General features: G+C 41.1%; 1 protein-coding gene across 4 annotated transcripts in view; it reads right to left on the bottom strand.

The window, feature by feature from the left end:
* Nucleotides 1–16,709, bottom strand: part of asap2a (ArfGAP with SH3 domain, ankyrin repeat and PH domain 2a) — a 58,717-nt gene that overhangs the window by 11,047 nt on the left and 30,961 nt on the right. For 3 of the 4 annotated variants that reach the window (XR_003270733.1, XM_026153075.1, XM_026153076.1), the window contains exons 5-16: nt 11,786–11,835; nt 7,646–7,775; nt 6,699–6,784; nt 5,944–6,019; nt 5,777–5,863; nt 5,369–5,377; nt 4,584–4,687; nt 3,951–4,020; nt 3,087–3,174; nt 2,302–2,350; nt 1,847–2,013; nt 265–398 (exon numbers count right to left, since the gene is read on the bottom strand). Coding sequence is in view for 3 of the 4 variants with exons in the window: in XM_026153075.1 (XP_026008860.1) it covers nt 265–398; nt 1,847–2,013; nt 2,302–2,350; nt 3,087–3,174; nt 3,951–4,020; nt 4,584–4,687; nt 5,369–5,377; nt 5,777–5,863; nt 5,944–6,019; nt 6,699–6,784; nt 7,646–7,775; nt 11,786–11,835 (1,050 nt within the window). In the remaining variant the exon portion in view is untranslated. The remainder of the gene's footprint in view (nt 1–264; nt 399–1,846; nt 2,014–2,301; nt 2,351–3,086; nt 3,175–3,950; nt 4,021–4,583; nt 4,688–5,368; nt 5,378–5,776; nt 5,864–5,943; nt 6,020–6,698; nt 6,785–7,645; nt 7,776–11,785; nt 11,836–16,709) is intronic. The other variant, XM_026153077.1, reaches the window with a different exon arrangement.

Here is a 16,709-nt window from a genome sequence, read left to right as displayed (position 1 = left end):
ACTCCAAACGGTGATTAGAAAAGCCAAACAAAATCTCAGCTATTCTGAGTGTGCAGACTTCCAGAGGTCTTTTAAAGAGGAAGACGCAAAAGGCACTGTAAGGCTTCTCATTTTCACCCAATCTTTATTTACTGTCCACCTGTCCTTAAAATCTCCCTCTATTTTTTCCCTTTCTTGTTTCATTTTCCAAGCTTATCCTGCTTAAAATATTCCAGAGAGCTCTGGATAAGAAAAAGAGGAACAAGAAGATGGGTAGTGATTTACCAAGAGCTCTGAGGTGCTGAGTACATCCAGTGTGAGGGACTGGATCCGCGAGTAGTGGACTCCCAGCTCCCTGTGTATCCCTGAGCATTCAATGCAGGTGAGGATGCCCAGGTTGGTGGATAGCCATGTCGGGTCTGTTAAGGGGTAAAAAAGGAAAGATCATTGTAAAGAAAATGGAGAAAAAGGGACATAAACAATGCATGAGTGACATGAGAGAGGAGTGTATGTGGGTGAAAAGCACTGAAGCAGAAGTCACTTCAGCAGCCTGTGAGCCAACTTTGATGTGTCCTTGTGGAAATCCAATGGCTGCCTGAAAAGCCTTTTACTAACACTAACACACTGTCACAGGAAAGTGACCGAGCTGGACTGCTTACTCTGTGCATGTGTAGGTATATGTGCCTGCCGTACGTACATACTATAATAAAGTACAGATCTGTGGTGGGGGTATTTCATGGGTTTGGGGGATTTCACAAAACTAATTTCAAGGTTGTGGCAGAATATTTCCTCAGGGGAACCACTCTAAGAGTTTTCAATACGAGGAATTTATACCACTGGTGTGCATGAATTACACTACCCGCTCCCCGTAAGTGCTGTATACTACATTAAATTACAGCAAACACTTTGCCAAAGCAGTGTGCACATGTCTGATCTGCCTCCAGGCAGGCTTCTAAGTGTCCGCTGCCTTTAGGAATCGAGGATACAAGCGGAAGGATGTTAAAGTCAATGTTGCTTTTTCCAGAAAATCTGATCGTGACTGCAGAACTGTGGAGATTTCTGATTTGATCCAGTCCCCTGTGTCAGGAGATTTAAATAATTAATGAAGTTATCGGCTGCTGTGCTGTGTAAAATGCACTCGGTGCGGCTCTATTTGGAACAATACTCTTAGGGTCCACTGTATATGCATTCACTAAGATCCCAGCTGTAAGCAAGACAGAAAAAAAACACCTGAAATTATATAAGAGTAATATTTGAAGCTAAATGTAAAGACTTAAAAATCTTTAATCCGAATGATGTTTAAGGAATTGAAGAAATCGGAAGATCCTCATGACTGGAGACCCACCAACTATGTGCGCACGCCAGCCTACTAAAATTTGAGATCGTTATGGTTTCTGAATTACTACAATTTGAGGTCTACACAACAGCAGTTACGCAATCGTGTCTTTCCCATAAATCATCTCTTAGTACACGAACACATAAACAAGTTCTTCAGGGAAAAAGGAGCTGATACTGGAGGAAAATCCCAGGAAATCCTGAGTTCTCAACGCCTGTTATTCAACCCAATCTGGTCCATTTATGAAAGTAAATGAGCTGGCATCACTATGCTTTCAATTATAAAAACAAAACAAAACAAAACAAAACATGAAAAGCATGTAAACCTTGTATTTAAATGGAAAAAAGGCATACTTAGTCGTTTCTGGTCTTAAAAAGCTGCTTGTATAAGAGTTTAGCATAATCTAAATTGTGGGATATCACATAATGATCATGTAAGATTCAAAACATAGTTAGTTTTCCATTTGTTTAGGCTTAAATTGAACTTTATTAAGGCATCTGAGGGTTTCCCCCGTCCAACTGTGCCACTCACTCGGGGCTCCGCAGTCACAGCAAACATCATTTCCTATCATCCGCTTGACTTCCCCCAGTATCGCCTTGGTCAGCTCCTGCACGATGTTGTTCTCGCCGACATGATGGTCCCCTTTAAAAGCTTGATTTAACGCCTCCTCCTTACTGTTCTGTAGCACCGAGATCCAGCTGCAGGAGGGACAGAGTAAAGGATCACGGGAGACATGAGTCGGGCAGATGAAAAGAGGAAAAATGACAAAAGGAGAAGCACGGGGAGGAGAAGGGGGGAAAGTGGGTAAAAACAGGCGCAGCTAAGGCAGACACGGGGGGTTCAGACTGGAGTAAAAGGGCAGTTAATGGGCATGAGGTGGGAGGTAAAGTGACTGAGTGTGTGTCAGGGAGGAAGTGTGTGGAAAGCATTGGAGGTGATAAACAGGCGCACCCACACACAAGAGGAAGGAAGGGAAAAGCACTTACATCTGACAGTCCTGGTCGTCCTCGGCCTGAAAGTGATACGTTCTGTCATCTAAAAACAAAAAAAAGAAAGGAAACAAATGATGGAATAGAAAAGATGAGCGGGAGAAAAAAACTGAAGAGGAAGAAGATCAGTCAAAGAGCTGCAGATATGCAGTAAAAAGCTTTGAGTGATTCTCTCCAGAGGGCATTAAAGTGCTCAAGTGAAAGGTCAGACTGAGGGCGCGCTGCAAAACAAAAACATAAAGTACGAGTGTTTCCATCTTCACATGGGAGTTTTTTATACAACTAAATGAAAGGAAACTTAAACTGTGTTATATCCCTAAAGCCTGAAGTTTAGTCTTCATTTAAATAGCCACAAACTGCCATGTTTGTCACATGATCATCACACAGATCATCCCTCTCTCCATCCTCCTTTCCTGCCATCTCTTTATGACCAGACTTCCAAGCAAGTGTTATTTGAATATTTGTTCGCCAGAAACAAACAAAAGAAAGCAACATTGTAGCCTTTCAATCTCTCTCAGCCATGAAAGCAATTATTCGACCATCATTTTGCTCTTTGGTATTTGAGTCTAGTCTACACGCTGGATTCAGATGCGTCAGACGTGTTAATATTGTCTCTTAATCATCTCTGTTTTCTGCTGCATGGGAAATAATTGAAATCTGCTCAGCTACATAACAAATCTCAGCCAGCTGCTGCTCGAAGCCAATTAAACAGAGGCATTTGGTTACAACAACACACTGGAGAACACAGGCGGCAGAAAGCAAAGAGAAGAGGCTGAACGTACGTGATATGAGGTCAAAACTCCGCTTCTCTTCAGGATTGTGTTTCACCTGGCAGGTGAGCAGGTTGAGTTTAGCTGGTGGCCGGTTAGCCTATGAAAGAGAGACAGATGGAGGGAGGGAAAGAAAGGAAAGGGGGAGAAGGAGAAAAATGAGAGAACAAGTGAGCAGGAGTGTTGGTTTAAGTGTATCTGACTGTTGCTGGAGCCAAACAGAACATCTGATAAGCAGCTCTGTGAGAGATGAACCGTGTCAGCGAGAGGGGTTGACCGAATCTTTAATGTAAATGAGCCGAGTGAACTGAAACTCCGAGGAGTGTAAACTTGCAGACTTTGTCCTTTGATCTGTGGAAAATGTAAATGTGCAGTTCAGTTTTTGCCTATTTGTCATATTTCAGATCATCAAAGCAATTTAAAATCAGCCGGCTGAATATAAAATGCAGTTTTTTAAATGATAATTTAATTCAATTAAAGGGGGAAAAAAGTTATCCAAACTCACCTCCCCCTGTGTGAAAAAGCCATTGTCCTCTAAACCTAATAACCTCAATCAGAGATGGACTATTCAAAAAAAAAAAAAAAAAAAAAAAAAAATCACAATTTAACAAGGGGGCAATCACTTTTTTCCCTTCTTTTGGATAGATTTCCCCTTAAATAAATAAAAATGATCATTTAAAAACTTTAAAAAACACTGAACACACTGAAGTGTGTTAAAAGTGTGTGAAAAATGCTAAAAATTCACTTTTGTGCTTTTTCACTGCAATGTATATGAAGACAAGCAGCAATGATGAGGCTTGCAGACAAACTAAAAGGTTTGTGTGTGTTTTCAGAAGAAAAGATGTCGTCTTGTGTTTCTTTCCACTGTTTGCTTACTGTGCCGTGTGAGATGGTGAGGAATCCATTCTTCGCTGTACACTTCCTCTTCTGCCACACTTTCCTCAACCTGCGACGCAGAGACGGCAGCGATTAGTATGTCGCGCGTACACCCGTGCAGTGAATCGGTAAAGCCTATGAAATATTTATCATTATCACATTACCACTAGCATTCACATGCATTAGTTATGACACACGGGGTGAGCATGTCTACAATAAAACAATAAAAAGAATTAAAAGCCAAAATGATCTGAATCAATTTTGACAAATTAATGTCATCTAGCAGGATCGCCAAAGTAACCATTGACTACTTGTTATGGACATTTTCAGCATTCAAGATGATCTGCAGACTGCTCGTTTTAAACAAAGCAAACCACACATCTTTTATTTTGCCAGCTCTTTTACTGCACGTGTGCCATCGCTCCACCAAGCCGCTGCATGAAACTGTGCAGGTAATTTTTTGCACAATCTTGCTGACAAACACTCATTAGTAACCCACCAACACGAGAGAGACAGAGGTGGAGGAATAATGAGGCCTCTAAACGCCACAGCCTTCTCTGCGTTCTTCACTGAAGAAATAGTTTGTTGTGTAGTGACTCATCTGATCTTTTGAACGCCCTTTTCTAAACATACCCATCACTTTTCTTGTGAAGGTACCCGCTGCGCTCGGTGCCGTGCTCCTTGTTGCCCTGCGGCTGGTGCAGGCTGTAGGTGGTGCTCTGACGCACCTGTGAATCCTGAGGAAAAAAAACAGCAAAAACACAGGCGACAAAGCAGAGCTGTCATTTCAGAAAATGAGGTGCGGAAGGCAGGAGCTACACACCGAATTAGCAAAAAACAGTATGAAGTCGAGGGGAAGCTGCACAAGCGCAAAATTGCTCTGGATTACACTGTGCTTCTGGGTCTCCTGCTCCGCGGAGGATTTTAAAGCAAATATCAATTATGTTAAGATTGCTCCTCTCAGCCTGAGTGATTTTGTGCAAATAAAGGGAAGGGAGAAAATAAGAGCTTGTACACCTTTGAAGTCAGAGTCTGCAGCAGCAGCTGGCCAAATTGTGTCATTAGCATTTTAATCTCATTAGCAATTCTTGCTGTTTTAACACATGCAGCCTGAATAGGCTTCATTTAAATACATCAGCTACCATGAAAGAGGACCCAGACTTTTTTTTTTTTTTTTTTTTTTGCATATTCCTTTTTTGTGGAAACACTACGGGAAACAGAGAGGACGACTTCTGAGTGGTGGAGCGGCTTGATGTGTGCCGATATCAGCAGACACACAAAAAAAGATATGACAGGCCCACCTCAAACTTTTCTCACTGAACGACTACATCGAAAACATCGAGCACTGGAAGCAACGACATCACCACAGGGAACACGAGATGCTATAGCTTTTCTTTTTTTTCCACAAATCCACTTACTCTTCTGGACTTGTTTCACAAAAGGCGGCGGCGGCAGAGGAGAGAAGAAAACAATCTTCAGATTAGACCTGAAGCTGCTGCGCTTTGCAGCATATTTAACAGTTCACTGAGCATCTAGCTGATGAGCAGTCTACCTCAGTTCATTTGGGTAGAGAAGTAAACGACTAATAGCACATGCAAGAAACAAGACAGATGTAAGAAAAGAAAAAAAGATGTGCTTCTTTTCAATTATAGTTTAGATCCCAACCCAGAGGGATAGATTAGTAATGGAGTCGTATATACATTAGTGTGTGCGTGAGTCCCAACTTAATGTCATCACTGAGAGAAGCTGAAGTTTAATAAGCAGATTTCAGCTTGTCCGGTACATCATAAAGCATTTGATCGTTTCGTTTCTGTTGTGGGTGTTACCTCCTTCTGCTCCACCTGTAACGCCGACTTGAGGACGTCTCGTAACTGAGCCAGCTGCTTCCTCTCCTCGTCCTGCACCTGCTTTATCTGTACAGACACAAGTCATGTCTAAGTCATGAAGGAAAGTTTAAGAGTGGACAAACAGGCGGGATTGAAACGGCTCTGACCGTGTGCAGATCTGTGGCCAGTTTCTCTATGGAAGGTTTGAGGTTGTCCACAGCTTTTAGACCGTCCTGAAAGAAACTGAATGACGAAGCACACAAATTTATCCCAGTGCCACAAAACAGATTTACAGTATACGTGAGTAACTTTTTCTTTGCAGTGACAGTGGATCGGGGCACTGGATTTGCCTAAATCCTAAATATATTGTTGATATAATACATTAAAAATAACATCAACTGTGTATGCATACCTCAAACTAAATCTTTACTATTAGACAGTAAAAATATGCTCTTCATATATACTCAATTTAACCACGTGTATCAGGGGTGTCAAACATAGGGCCTAGGGGCCAGAATGGGCCTGGTAAAGACTCCTATTCCGCCCGCTAGATGGCTTTTGAGAATGTAAAGGAGTGCACAGATCTTGAACGTTTAACCACATTTTCCTAGGTTTTACAGCCTTTTATTTAGATAAAAGGAGCCTCATCAACAGTTAAATAACAAACTTTTTTCAACATCTGCTACATAAATGCACGTGTTTTTTTGTTTTTTTTAACAGTGAATTTACAGAAAGGACAAAAGTTTTCTATATGATAACATAATCTTTTTATGTTATAATTACAAGACTGTCTGGATGATGATGAACTACCAGAACTTTTCTGTAATTTTACACAATGTGTCAGGTCCACTTAGCATCAAAGTAGTATGTACGTGGCCTACGATGTAAAATAAATTTGACGTATATAATATGCACGTCTTACTTGCACTGTGCGTGGAAATACTTGATGAGGTTCTGCAGCAGATCCACCCCCTTCTTGATCTTGATCTCATTGACTTTGAGGAGATACTGTAAACAGATTGAATCCAGATCCAGGAAGAGGGGTCAGTCCAGGTTCACACAGATGGAAAAGCAACTTTGAAGTCTGAGACTTCAAATACTCATGGACCATCTCAAATGTATACATCACTTTCATCTCATACCCAGACACTTCAAAAGGGCAAAAATGTAATTTTTCAAGCAAGGCTTCATTAAAATGAAACATCAAAAAAAGGCATTCAGCACATAAACATGCTTACATGTAATGGGATTTTTGTATTCCATCAGGCTGCGCAGTATTCAGTTTTTACCGTTACTTTGACAGAAACTGCCCTGTTTTCTCAACCCACCACTGCCTGTTATTTTCTTGATAAACACTATGCTGAGTGGTTGATCTGATATCCTCGTGTTGGTGTTGTTCCCAGATCATCATACTAAATGTTGTTCCAGGATCAACATTGCAAGTGACCAATCAGAATGTTGTGACGTCATACCTTTGCGACTTCGGGAAAAACCGGCGTAAAACAAAAAACTGTACTTAAGCTGCGTGAAACCGCCTCTGTCCGCCGATCAACGGACCCTGACCCTAACCCTTTAATAAACAGTAAGCAGAATTAATATTGTCCTTGCAACATTGGAATTTCATAAATGCACGAATGGCTTGGCGCACAAAGGAATAACGTCACAACAATGTGATTGGTCACTTGCAATGTTGAACCTGGAACAACATTTTCATGATGGTCTGGGAACAACACCAACACGAGGATATCAGATCATCCATGCTGAGTACAGGATTTCATACAATTTTAATGTTTCATTAATTCATGTTATATATATTTAAAACACTGGTAACCAAATGAAACCCGTCTCTTGATAATCGCTCCAACTAACCTCACACATCTGCAGCTGGAAGAATCTTCTCTCTTTCTCCATCTCTTCAGCGATTTCTGCCCCGCTGATTTCCGTCCTAATCATCCCATGCTGTCTCGCATGCTCCTTCTTTTCCTTTTCTATCTTGGTGCTGGCAAGAGTGACAGCGTGGCAGAGGGTGTCAAAGAGCAATCAATAGATCCATAACAGCACCGAAAGCATACAGAAGGCATAATGTGAAAAATCAGCCCTAAAGTTGTCAGGCAGTTCATGGTTGAGCTACATATAAGATGAGAAAAAGCCAGCTTTGTAAAAGTGTCAAGGCAGTAGATGGGCTTACATGAAGAAGCAGAAATTCTCTTTATTAAAACTTAATGTTTAGAAACCATAGAGTGTTGATTACATTTGGCGATTTTGAGTGAAAAAAGTTGTCTCATGACCTGAAAATATCGAGGCGAGCAATTGAAGAAGCTCCTGATAAGAGCACAGGATTGACATAACCTGGTATTAAATATGTTACTGGGTTACCTAGGCAACCGGAGCCTGAAACGTCTCCTAGAAACCATCCGTTAGCGACAAAGTGATGCTGCGTGGACGCAGATTTAGTCAAGTGCCTAAAGTTCTTGCGTAGTAAAGTATTGAGCAACACCGAGGGGCGTCGGCACAGGAAGTGATTTCCTATGTCAGTGATCCAGCCCGCTAGAGGACATTCCAGGCTCCAGTTGCCTAGGTAACCCTCTGTGAATCAACTGTATCCTTTGCTCTCATTGATGGCCGCTTCAGTCACTGGCCTCAGAGTTGAGAGATGTTCAAAAAGGCATCCATACGGGGAACGATTAACTCGCCACGCTTTGCTCTGAAGCTCAAGGGACAAGCGACGGGTGTAAAAAGGCTCGGGAATGAAGAGTGGACCGGTCCTGAGATAAACCTCTCTCAACTCCAAAGCAAGTGATTGAAGTGTCAACCAATGAGAACAAAGAATACAGCTGATGTTTGATATTCCAGGCTCTAGCTGCCTCGATGCCTCGAATTTTCACAACTCTGTCACATGTCGCCTTGAAAGTGGGAAAAGTTTAACTCGGGGGAATGCCCACTTTGTTTTTTTACCCGTCATCATTGAATCTCTCCGACTTTCTCCGAATTTGTGATCAGCGAACTGCTTCCTTTGCAGACACCCCATTAGAAATGATCCACCAGCTATGTCAGACAATCATGATGAATTAGAAAGTAATTCTTGCAAAGCAGACTTCATTCATTCCTCAGTAATTCGAGCTGGTGTCTCATTTCGCCTTTTTTTAATCACCTTGTACTGCCAGATGTATCGTGTCCTGAAGCAAACACACCAAATGCGTAGGTGTGTCTGCACAGGAGGAACGCACGGCTCATTGCACCGATTTCACTGAGATGATAGAAAAACAAATAAATAAATAAATAATCCAAGCTGCTTGAACAGAAGTGCCAAGAGTCAAACTGCACTAAGCTCATCAGCGCTGTTTTTGGAAGGTTTCCATAATTAGCTGAGAGCTTGTTTGGGAAATCAAACACTTGTAGTTTCTCGCTGATGACGACAATTGAGATCAGTACATAAAGCAGAAGGAATTAGAGCGCAGATGTCGACCAGGGAGAGGGGTTTGACTCAGCGATTCGATTCCACACTTTTTGCAGGATTCTTTTGTGCATGGTTTTTTTTTTAGTGTTTGAGGATGATTACGTTAAAGATGATTAAGGTTAGCCATGGGTTTAGTGTACTAAAAAGGTCAGGAGTAGGACCTAAGAGACTACAAGCCAATGAGATACATGCTGCCTGACAGCCAGCGCTCAGAGCCAGTTTTTCCCATAAATTCTCCATCTTCCACAGGCAATCAGGACAACACAGAAAGACAACAAAGGGAGGGGGGGGGGAACCTTTCATGCAACAGGTCATTCTTTTGGATGTGCCGCATTTTCTCACAGCATATTTTTTAAACAGTTATGCAGAAATGTGACTGAAAGCTGCGTAAGAGTCCAGCCTGTTTCATGTGCGTTAAAGTAACAAAAGTTGATTGTGTTCATGAACACAATCGACTTTTTGGGATTTCCTTACCTGGATGGATTGAGCATGCATCGAGACATTTTAGCTCACTACCTGATGTTTAACTCACTTATTAACCTTAAACTTAATATTCAAAACTTCAAATTAAGAATCTTAGCAAAAGTAAAAAAGCAACTTTAAAATTTTACTTTCAAGTCCATTAATTATTTAATTAAATATTTTGTCTTACCTGTGACATTATGAGCTGTTTGTATTTAGTTGTACAGTCACATTTGTCTAGGTTTCATTGGAGGTACACTCACTGGATACTGTGTTTAGGTACACCTGGGTAGTATCAGGTTGGACCCCCTCTTGCTTTCAGAAGTGCCTTAAATCTTGAGGTATCAGGTCTATTGGTGCTCTACTGGACTGAGATCTGGAGGCCGTTTGAGTGCAGTGAACTCATCGTCATGGTCTGAGCTTTGTGACACGCCACATTAATCTGCTGGAAGCAGCCATCATTGAAAGTGAGGCAATGTTTTGGTGGGAACATGAGAATTGCAGCATCAGTTTCCTGTTCTTAGCTGACAGGAGTGGTTATGGAGTGAGAGGTTTGACGTGCTGAGCATTCAGAGATGCTCTTCTGCATACTTAGGCAGCAGCAAGTGGCTGTTTGTTTACCAGCTCGAAACACTGTAGCCATTCTCCTGTGATCTCTGACATCAACGAGACATTTTCACAGAACAGCCGCTCATGAGATATTTTCTCTCAGAGACCATCTGGCTCTTAGGTCACCTTCCTCCATTCTGAAGCTTGGCTTGAACTTCAGCACATCACCTTAACTGTGTCTACATGCCTAAATGTACCGAGCTGCTGCAATGTGGCATCTGGCATCAATTCAGCTGTTAATTAGATATTTGTATTAATGAGCAGCTGAACAGGTGTATCTAGCAAAGTGGCCAGTGAGTGTATATTCATGGGTACAGTGTTAAAACCTTAGACACAGTTAGCACACCACACACAAACAACCTCACACTCACAGACATTAGTCCCAAAAGCTTTTTGGTTTTTGTCCTAAACTTTCTGTTTAGCTTTGCTGAAGGTGCCAAACCCGATTTCATTAGGTTTACACTGCCGGCCTTTGTCAGCACATGAATCTTCAGCCCCGACAAATACAGAGACACGTGTTAGCCAGGCTGTTTGGCTGCTAGCCAAACTGACAGTTGTTCAAATGACGACGGGGCTGAGAGTCCATTCATTTTCACTACTGTTGGTTCAGGAAGCAAAGCACCCACAAGACAAAGGACTTGGAGTTTTTCTACATTTAAACAAAATATAAATGAATCACTTGTGAAAATGAAGGCAAAACACTTCCTGAATAAACAGCTTTTAATGTGGGATGAACCCCTAACAAGGAATTCAAAATCAGGCATTGGGTGCAAAGAGCTCGCAAACAAAATTAGGAAACCAGAAATCAATGCCATGTTGACCAAATACTGTAATTGCTCTTTGACTGAGCCTATGAAATGGAGACAGCGGATAGATTAGATGATCACTGATATGTTTGGATGCTTTTCATATCAGGCAGAAAACTCTATTGATGGCCTCCATTAGCCATCAATGGAGTCGAACAAAATAGAACAAGTTAGGACGGTCGGGAATGGTCACATGGCATCTAGATGAACCCTTAATGTCAGCACACAGTCTGCACTGCTTGATCAAAACGGTTTGGAGAGAAGACGCATTACCCTTTCAGTAAAGAATGTCCTTTGCTGCTTGTAAAATATATGAAAGTGCTATAAAAACTCCCGAGTTCTTTGCATGCACAATCACAAAGGAGTGTCGGTGAAAATGGAGTCTCAGTGTGGAAGTGGAAAAGGTGACAGTGGGTTATTCACATTATAAGGAATTGCCTGAGTTGTTAATCAAGGGAAGAGGCATTAAAAGGGAAACATGGAGGACAGACACAAGACACTTACTAAACATTTGATTTTAAACATACTGCCCAAAATCATTCAAACAAAACTAACTTGAAGTGTTAAACTACGTATAACTACATGAGCACAAGTCATGGACTAACAACAGTGCAAACATCAAATATGGTAGAAAACACACAAAGAACTGCTGATTAGATGCGCTTAGTTTCTTACACTTTTGTTTCGTAGTCCTTCCAGGCTTTGTCGAAGGGCTTTTTCAGATCCTGCGAAAAAACAAAAGGAAGTATTAATTAATATAATAATTATTTTTAAAAACTGAACAAAACCAGCAACAAGCTCTTTGAAAGACAGCGAGACGATCGAGGGTTGAGTAGAACATAGACGAGAAATAAACTGGGACGACATTTTCTTAAGTGGAGCACATGGTAACATTCAAAGCTGCAGGTGCTGAATGAACGGGGTAGTTTGGCTCTTACAGTCTATTAATTGTTTGGTTCATTTATCAGAACAAAGCCTTTATTGCATCTTCATAAAAAAACAACAACAGACAAACAAAAAAACATTACTCTGTGGTTTTCCTGTGATTGGTGCAACTTTTGGGATCCTCACATACATTTAATTAAGAAAGCTGAGACCCATTGGGAAGTTACTTTCGGACGTCACGAAGGAGAAGCCAAAAAGTTACAAGAAAGACTGAAAACAGGAGGAAACAGCTTGTGTTTATCCAAAAATAATAAAAGGCCTCTGAAGCTCATTAATATACTCGTGACAGCTGTTTAGTTTAATGAGTCCAAGTTGCTGCACTTTTGTGGGAAGTTGTCTACATCTTGGCCGGCCTCAGACTTAGTCAGAGGCGCTAGCAGGTTAAAAAAAAAAAAAAAAAGAAAAATTTTTTCTTTTTTTTTATTTTTAATATATATATATATATATATATATATATATATATATATATATATATATATATATATATATATATATATATATATATATATATATATATATATATATATATATATATATATATATATATATATATATATATATATATATATATATAAAAAAATAAATAAATAATTTTTTACCTCTCAGAAAGACAGACTAGCAGCTTCTACCCATTTCTTGTATTTATGTAAAGCTTCTCAAGGTGCAAAGATTTTATTCACATATGACTTCCAAACACGGTTAATAAATACTCTTAGGTCCTCAACAATGAAAGTAACTGATAGTCAGAGCCCTACATGTACTATACATAATGAACGCAGACAAGCGCATCAAGCAGAAAACTCGGGAACTGTGTGGTTACACTGTTAAAATAGCGAGCAGAAATCAAGAAACTGGATGCAGAATGACACAGCCTTCACCACGTCAATAGCAAAACATTGCAAAAAAAATATAGCTAATCTATACAGCCGGCATTTGTCTCAACAGTGAGCAGGAGCACAAGGTGACTGTTTCTGGCATTCATAACGCAAATTCTCTGGTAACGATTTCTTGCCGTCGTGTGCTGCTTGAGCAAAACTCTTGATTAAAGCACCTCTTTGGTCCTCCAGTGCTGATTAAACAGTGATTAGGACGCACAAAGCAGACATTACTGGGTACAGCTGCCCATTTTATTCCCTAAAAAACAACCAATACACCAAAATCAACTGTTGTGTTGTTATGAGGAGTGGAGGGGGGTCAGGAGGCCAGGAAAATCTGCTGTACAGCAGAGAAACAGAAAAAAAAAACTAAAGGATTTAGCTGCAATTAAGCTGCTTTAATTCTTGTAATTAAAACATTACAGTGAGCTCACCACAGAAAGCCAAACCAAATCATGCAGCACTTTTCTTCACCTTGCTATGAATTTCTGTTGCCTTAGGTTTTGCTTACGGCTTCAGTGCCACTGTTAGATCTCCAGAGTGAGCTGATCCCCACCGCTGACCTCCACTTCAACAGCAGAGGAGTGACAGGCTCGACCTGTCGGCCCACAGGATCACAACATGGTTCACTGGGCCAATTCAAGGGGCAGGGAGCCATTCACTCATCCAGCTCAACGGCAGAAACCGCCAGAGAAAAGAGAGTATAAAAGGTTATAAAAATCCAACGTAAAAGAACAGGACTGCGGGGAAAATTGTCAAAGGGTAGAAGGAAGCCACTAAAAGAATGAACTGCAGGTCAAGAGAGCAAGTGAGAAAAAAAAAAGAAAAAAAGAGGGTAAGCGGAAGGAAATGTCAGAGCCGGAGAGAGGAGGAAAAATGGTAACAATGGCTAAAAATACCAGACAGAGGCATCACTGGGCAGGGAAGGGCAGAGCAGAATAGGACAAGGCACAGGGGCAAAACACTCCCTCAGAGATATGCAGGCTTTTAGCACTCTGCATCCTGTCTGGCTGAATCTAAAGATGGAGAAGGCGACCTTTTACTACCCAGGACCATACAAGGAGCATACATGTGAAGGATTAGCAGCTCCTGGAATACGTGCCTCACACCTTTTCCTACAGATATACTAAATGTGCAACCTAAAGTAGATCGGAGTCCTTTTCAAGGGCTCTTGATGAGAGGTAAGGGTGCCACTGGGGGAGTGTGGGGTCTATGTACACCCTGGCAGAATCACTACATGCTGCAGCTGTCAAAAACATGTGAAAAAAACAGTACTGTGGATTACTCTTGCTTGTGTTTGGGATCTTTTTTGTGTGTTAGCTTATCGCCTGCTGCAAAGAAGACAGAGGGCACAAAAGACAAAGAACTACGTAGCATTTGCATTGGCTGGCAGCCCATAATCCTTCTATCGTCACAGCCAAAGATGGACCAAAAAAAAAAAAAAAGAAGCATGTTTTGGGGGGCCTATCAGGAAGAGAAACAAATGAAATGTTACTGTCATCATTTAACAGACTGGCTAAAGAATATTTAGAGAGAAAGGAAGAAAGTGTGAGCAGCAAAAAGACCCCTGAATGTCACAGCGGGATCTTAGATATGATCAGGCAAGAGTGGAGAAACAGAAGAAGGGATGTAATAAGATGAAACTCGAATGTATCAATGATGTGGAGGCTCTTAACTTTAAAACTTTGTAGAACTGTCTACTGACCTACTTTTTCCCTTTTATTTTTTATTTTTTTACAGAGAGGTTCAGAGAGGCAGGAAAGTAGGGAGAAAGCAGAGGGATGACTTGCAAAAAAATAAATAAAAATGCTTGGAGTTGAATTGATGCGAGGCCACCAGAATAATGACTAAGCCTGTGTTACATGTGACGTGGTGCTACGAAAGGGTTACTACAGCGGAGGTCCACTGGCACGTTAACCTACTTCCTTGTGCTGTTTTTAAATGTCTGCCAATGTCATTTTTAAAAGCACTAATGCTGCAGAGTATTTGGTTTGCAAACTAATGAGATCAGCAAACACAGATCAGCTCTCATCTAAAAAACCTCCAACAGCTAGCATGCGTGGGCGGTTTCGGGTGTTCACGATCCACTGAAACACAATGAGGGGGGGGACACAGCTGGACTAATATCCCTCAATCCAAATGCATTAGTCCACACTAGCTTCCCCCCACCAAAGCTCCAAACACACACACTAGGTTCTGCACCCCTTAGTCACTGGGGTTGAATACTGATAAGTTGATATGATTCACGGTGTGTTAGAGACCTCTCCATAAGCATGTGATGAGCGAGTAGACGGCAGGTATGATGTCATGCAGGCATCCACTCTCACAATTCAGTATTAGCAGAACAGACTGGTGAAATCAACACTTTCTAATTTCTCCTGAGTGGGAGTGTGTCTATCTCCAGCAATAACACTACTGGGCTTTCCACTGACCCTCACAGCGGCATTCTTGTTGGTACTACAGTGAAAGGGCTTAATTTCATTACTGTGCAAAACTTCTTTAGCCACCACTAATTTCTTCATAGCAGCCAGACTTTCTTCTACTCCTGTCATTTTTTTCAAAGTGGTCTTGATCAATAGTTCTTCATGTTTTTTGAAATCTTTCAAGGTTTTGCTTTGGATATTGGCCGATTTTTCATTCAGTCCAGTCCTTGTACCTGACCATTTTCTATAAGAAGGGAAACAAGGAAATAATGCTGAGGTATACCAAAACTTCCACGACCATCTGTAAAACACTGTCGTGGTTTGAGGTGCATTTTAGCCACTGGTGCTTGTGAAAATTGATGGAATTATGAACACAGAAAATTGCCATCAGTTTTTAATTCACCATGGAGTACCATCTGGAAAGCCTCTCACTGGCAGCACGAATACATTCATTTTTCAGCATCACAATGATCTCAGTAAAGACATAATGAGTGGAAAAAAAACACACACAGTGCAACACCATCAGACATGGATCGCCTCCCCAGAGAGCACAACATTATGAAGCAGTGTTGGATTATCTTGACAAAAAACAGAGCAAAATGTCACTCAAGAATCTTGGAGAACTATTCCTGAAGACTACATAAAGAAATGACAAAAAGCCTGAGAGACTTCAGGCTGTGTTGAAGAATAAAGATGGTCATAACAAATGCATTTCACATTTTCCTAGCAAAATACGAAGAGAAGAAGGGTGTTGCATTGCCTTAAAATTGACTTTTACACATGAAATCTTGATTCTCCTTTGTGATAAGATGGTCGGGGTTTTTAATCAAGTAACAGCAGTGACAGGTTGTTAAGTGTTAGCCCTCTAATCCCAGAGCCATTAGCTGCTGCCTCTTGCAGAGTGAGTTCATTGCACTCATTGCTGAAGACAGCACTGGCAGAATATTAACAGGGTTTATGTGAGCACCGGTCACCAGAAAGCCATTAAATCCTGAATTAAATCAAATGTAAAGGCTGGTAACTACTGAAGCTGCCACACCGCAGCGTTGAACGTGGAGAATTTTAAGAGACCAAACTGCATTTTTGATCTGCACTGAACGGCAAGAGGGAAGTACATTTCAAAATACGCAGCATACTTCTCATTTGTTGAGGTGTTACTGTTAGTTGCCCTCTTTTGTGTGTAAATTTTTGAGAAATGATCTGATCAAGATATACATTTAGCCTTAAATGCTGAGTAAAGAGTTACTGGCAGAAGTTAGGGTTAATCCTACCTATTAAAAAAAAGGGGGGGGGGGGGGGGGGGACTTATAGGTAAGACGGGCTTAAGGTGCTAAAACGGTAGGTGAGCTCAGATGT

The sequence above is a fragment of the Astatotilapia calliptera genome, chromosome 19, assembly GCF_900246225.1.
Source record: "Astatotilapia calliptera chromosome 19, fAstCal1.2, whole genome shotgun sequence".
Classification (NCBI taxonomy): domain Eukaryota; kingdom Metazoa; phylum Chordata; class Actinopteri; order Cichliformes; family Cichlidae; genus Astatotilapia; species Astatotilapia calliptera.
This window is presented reverse-complemented; position numbering and strand designations above follow the sequence as displayed.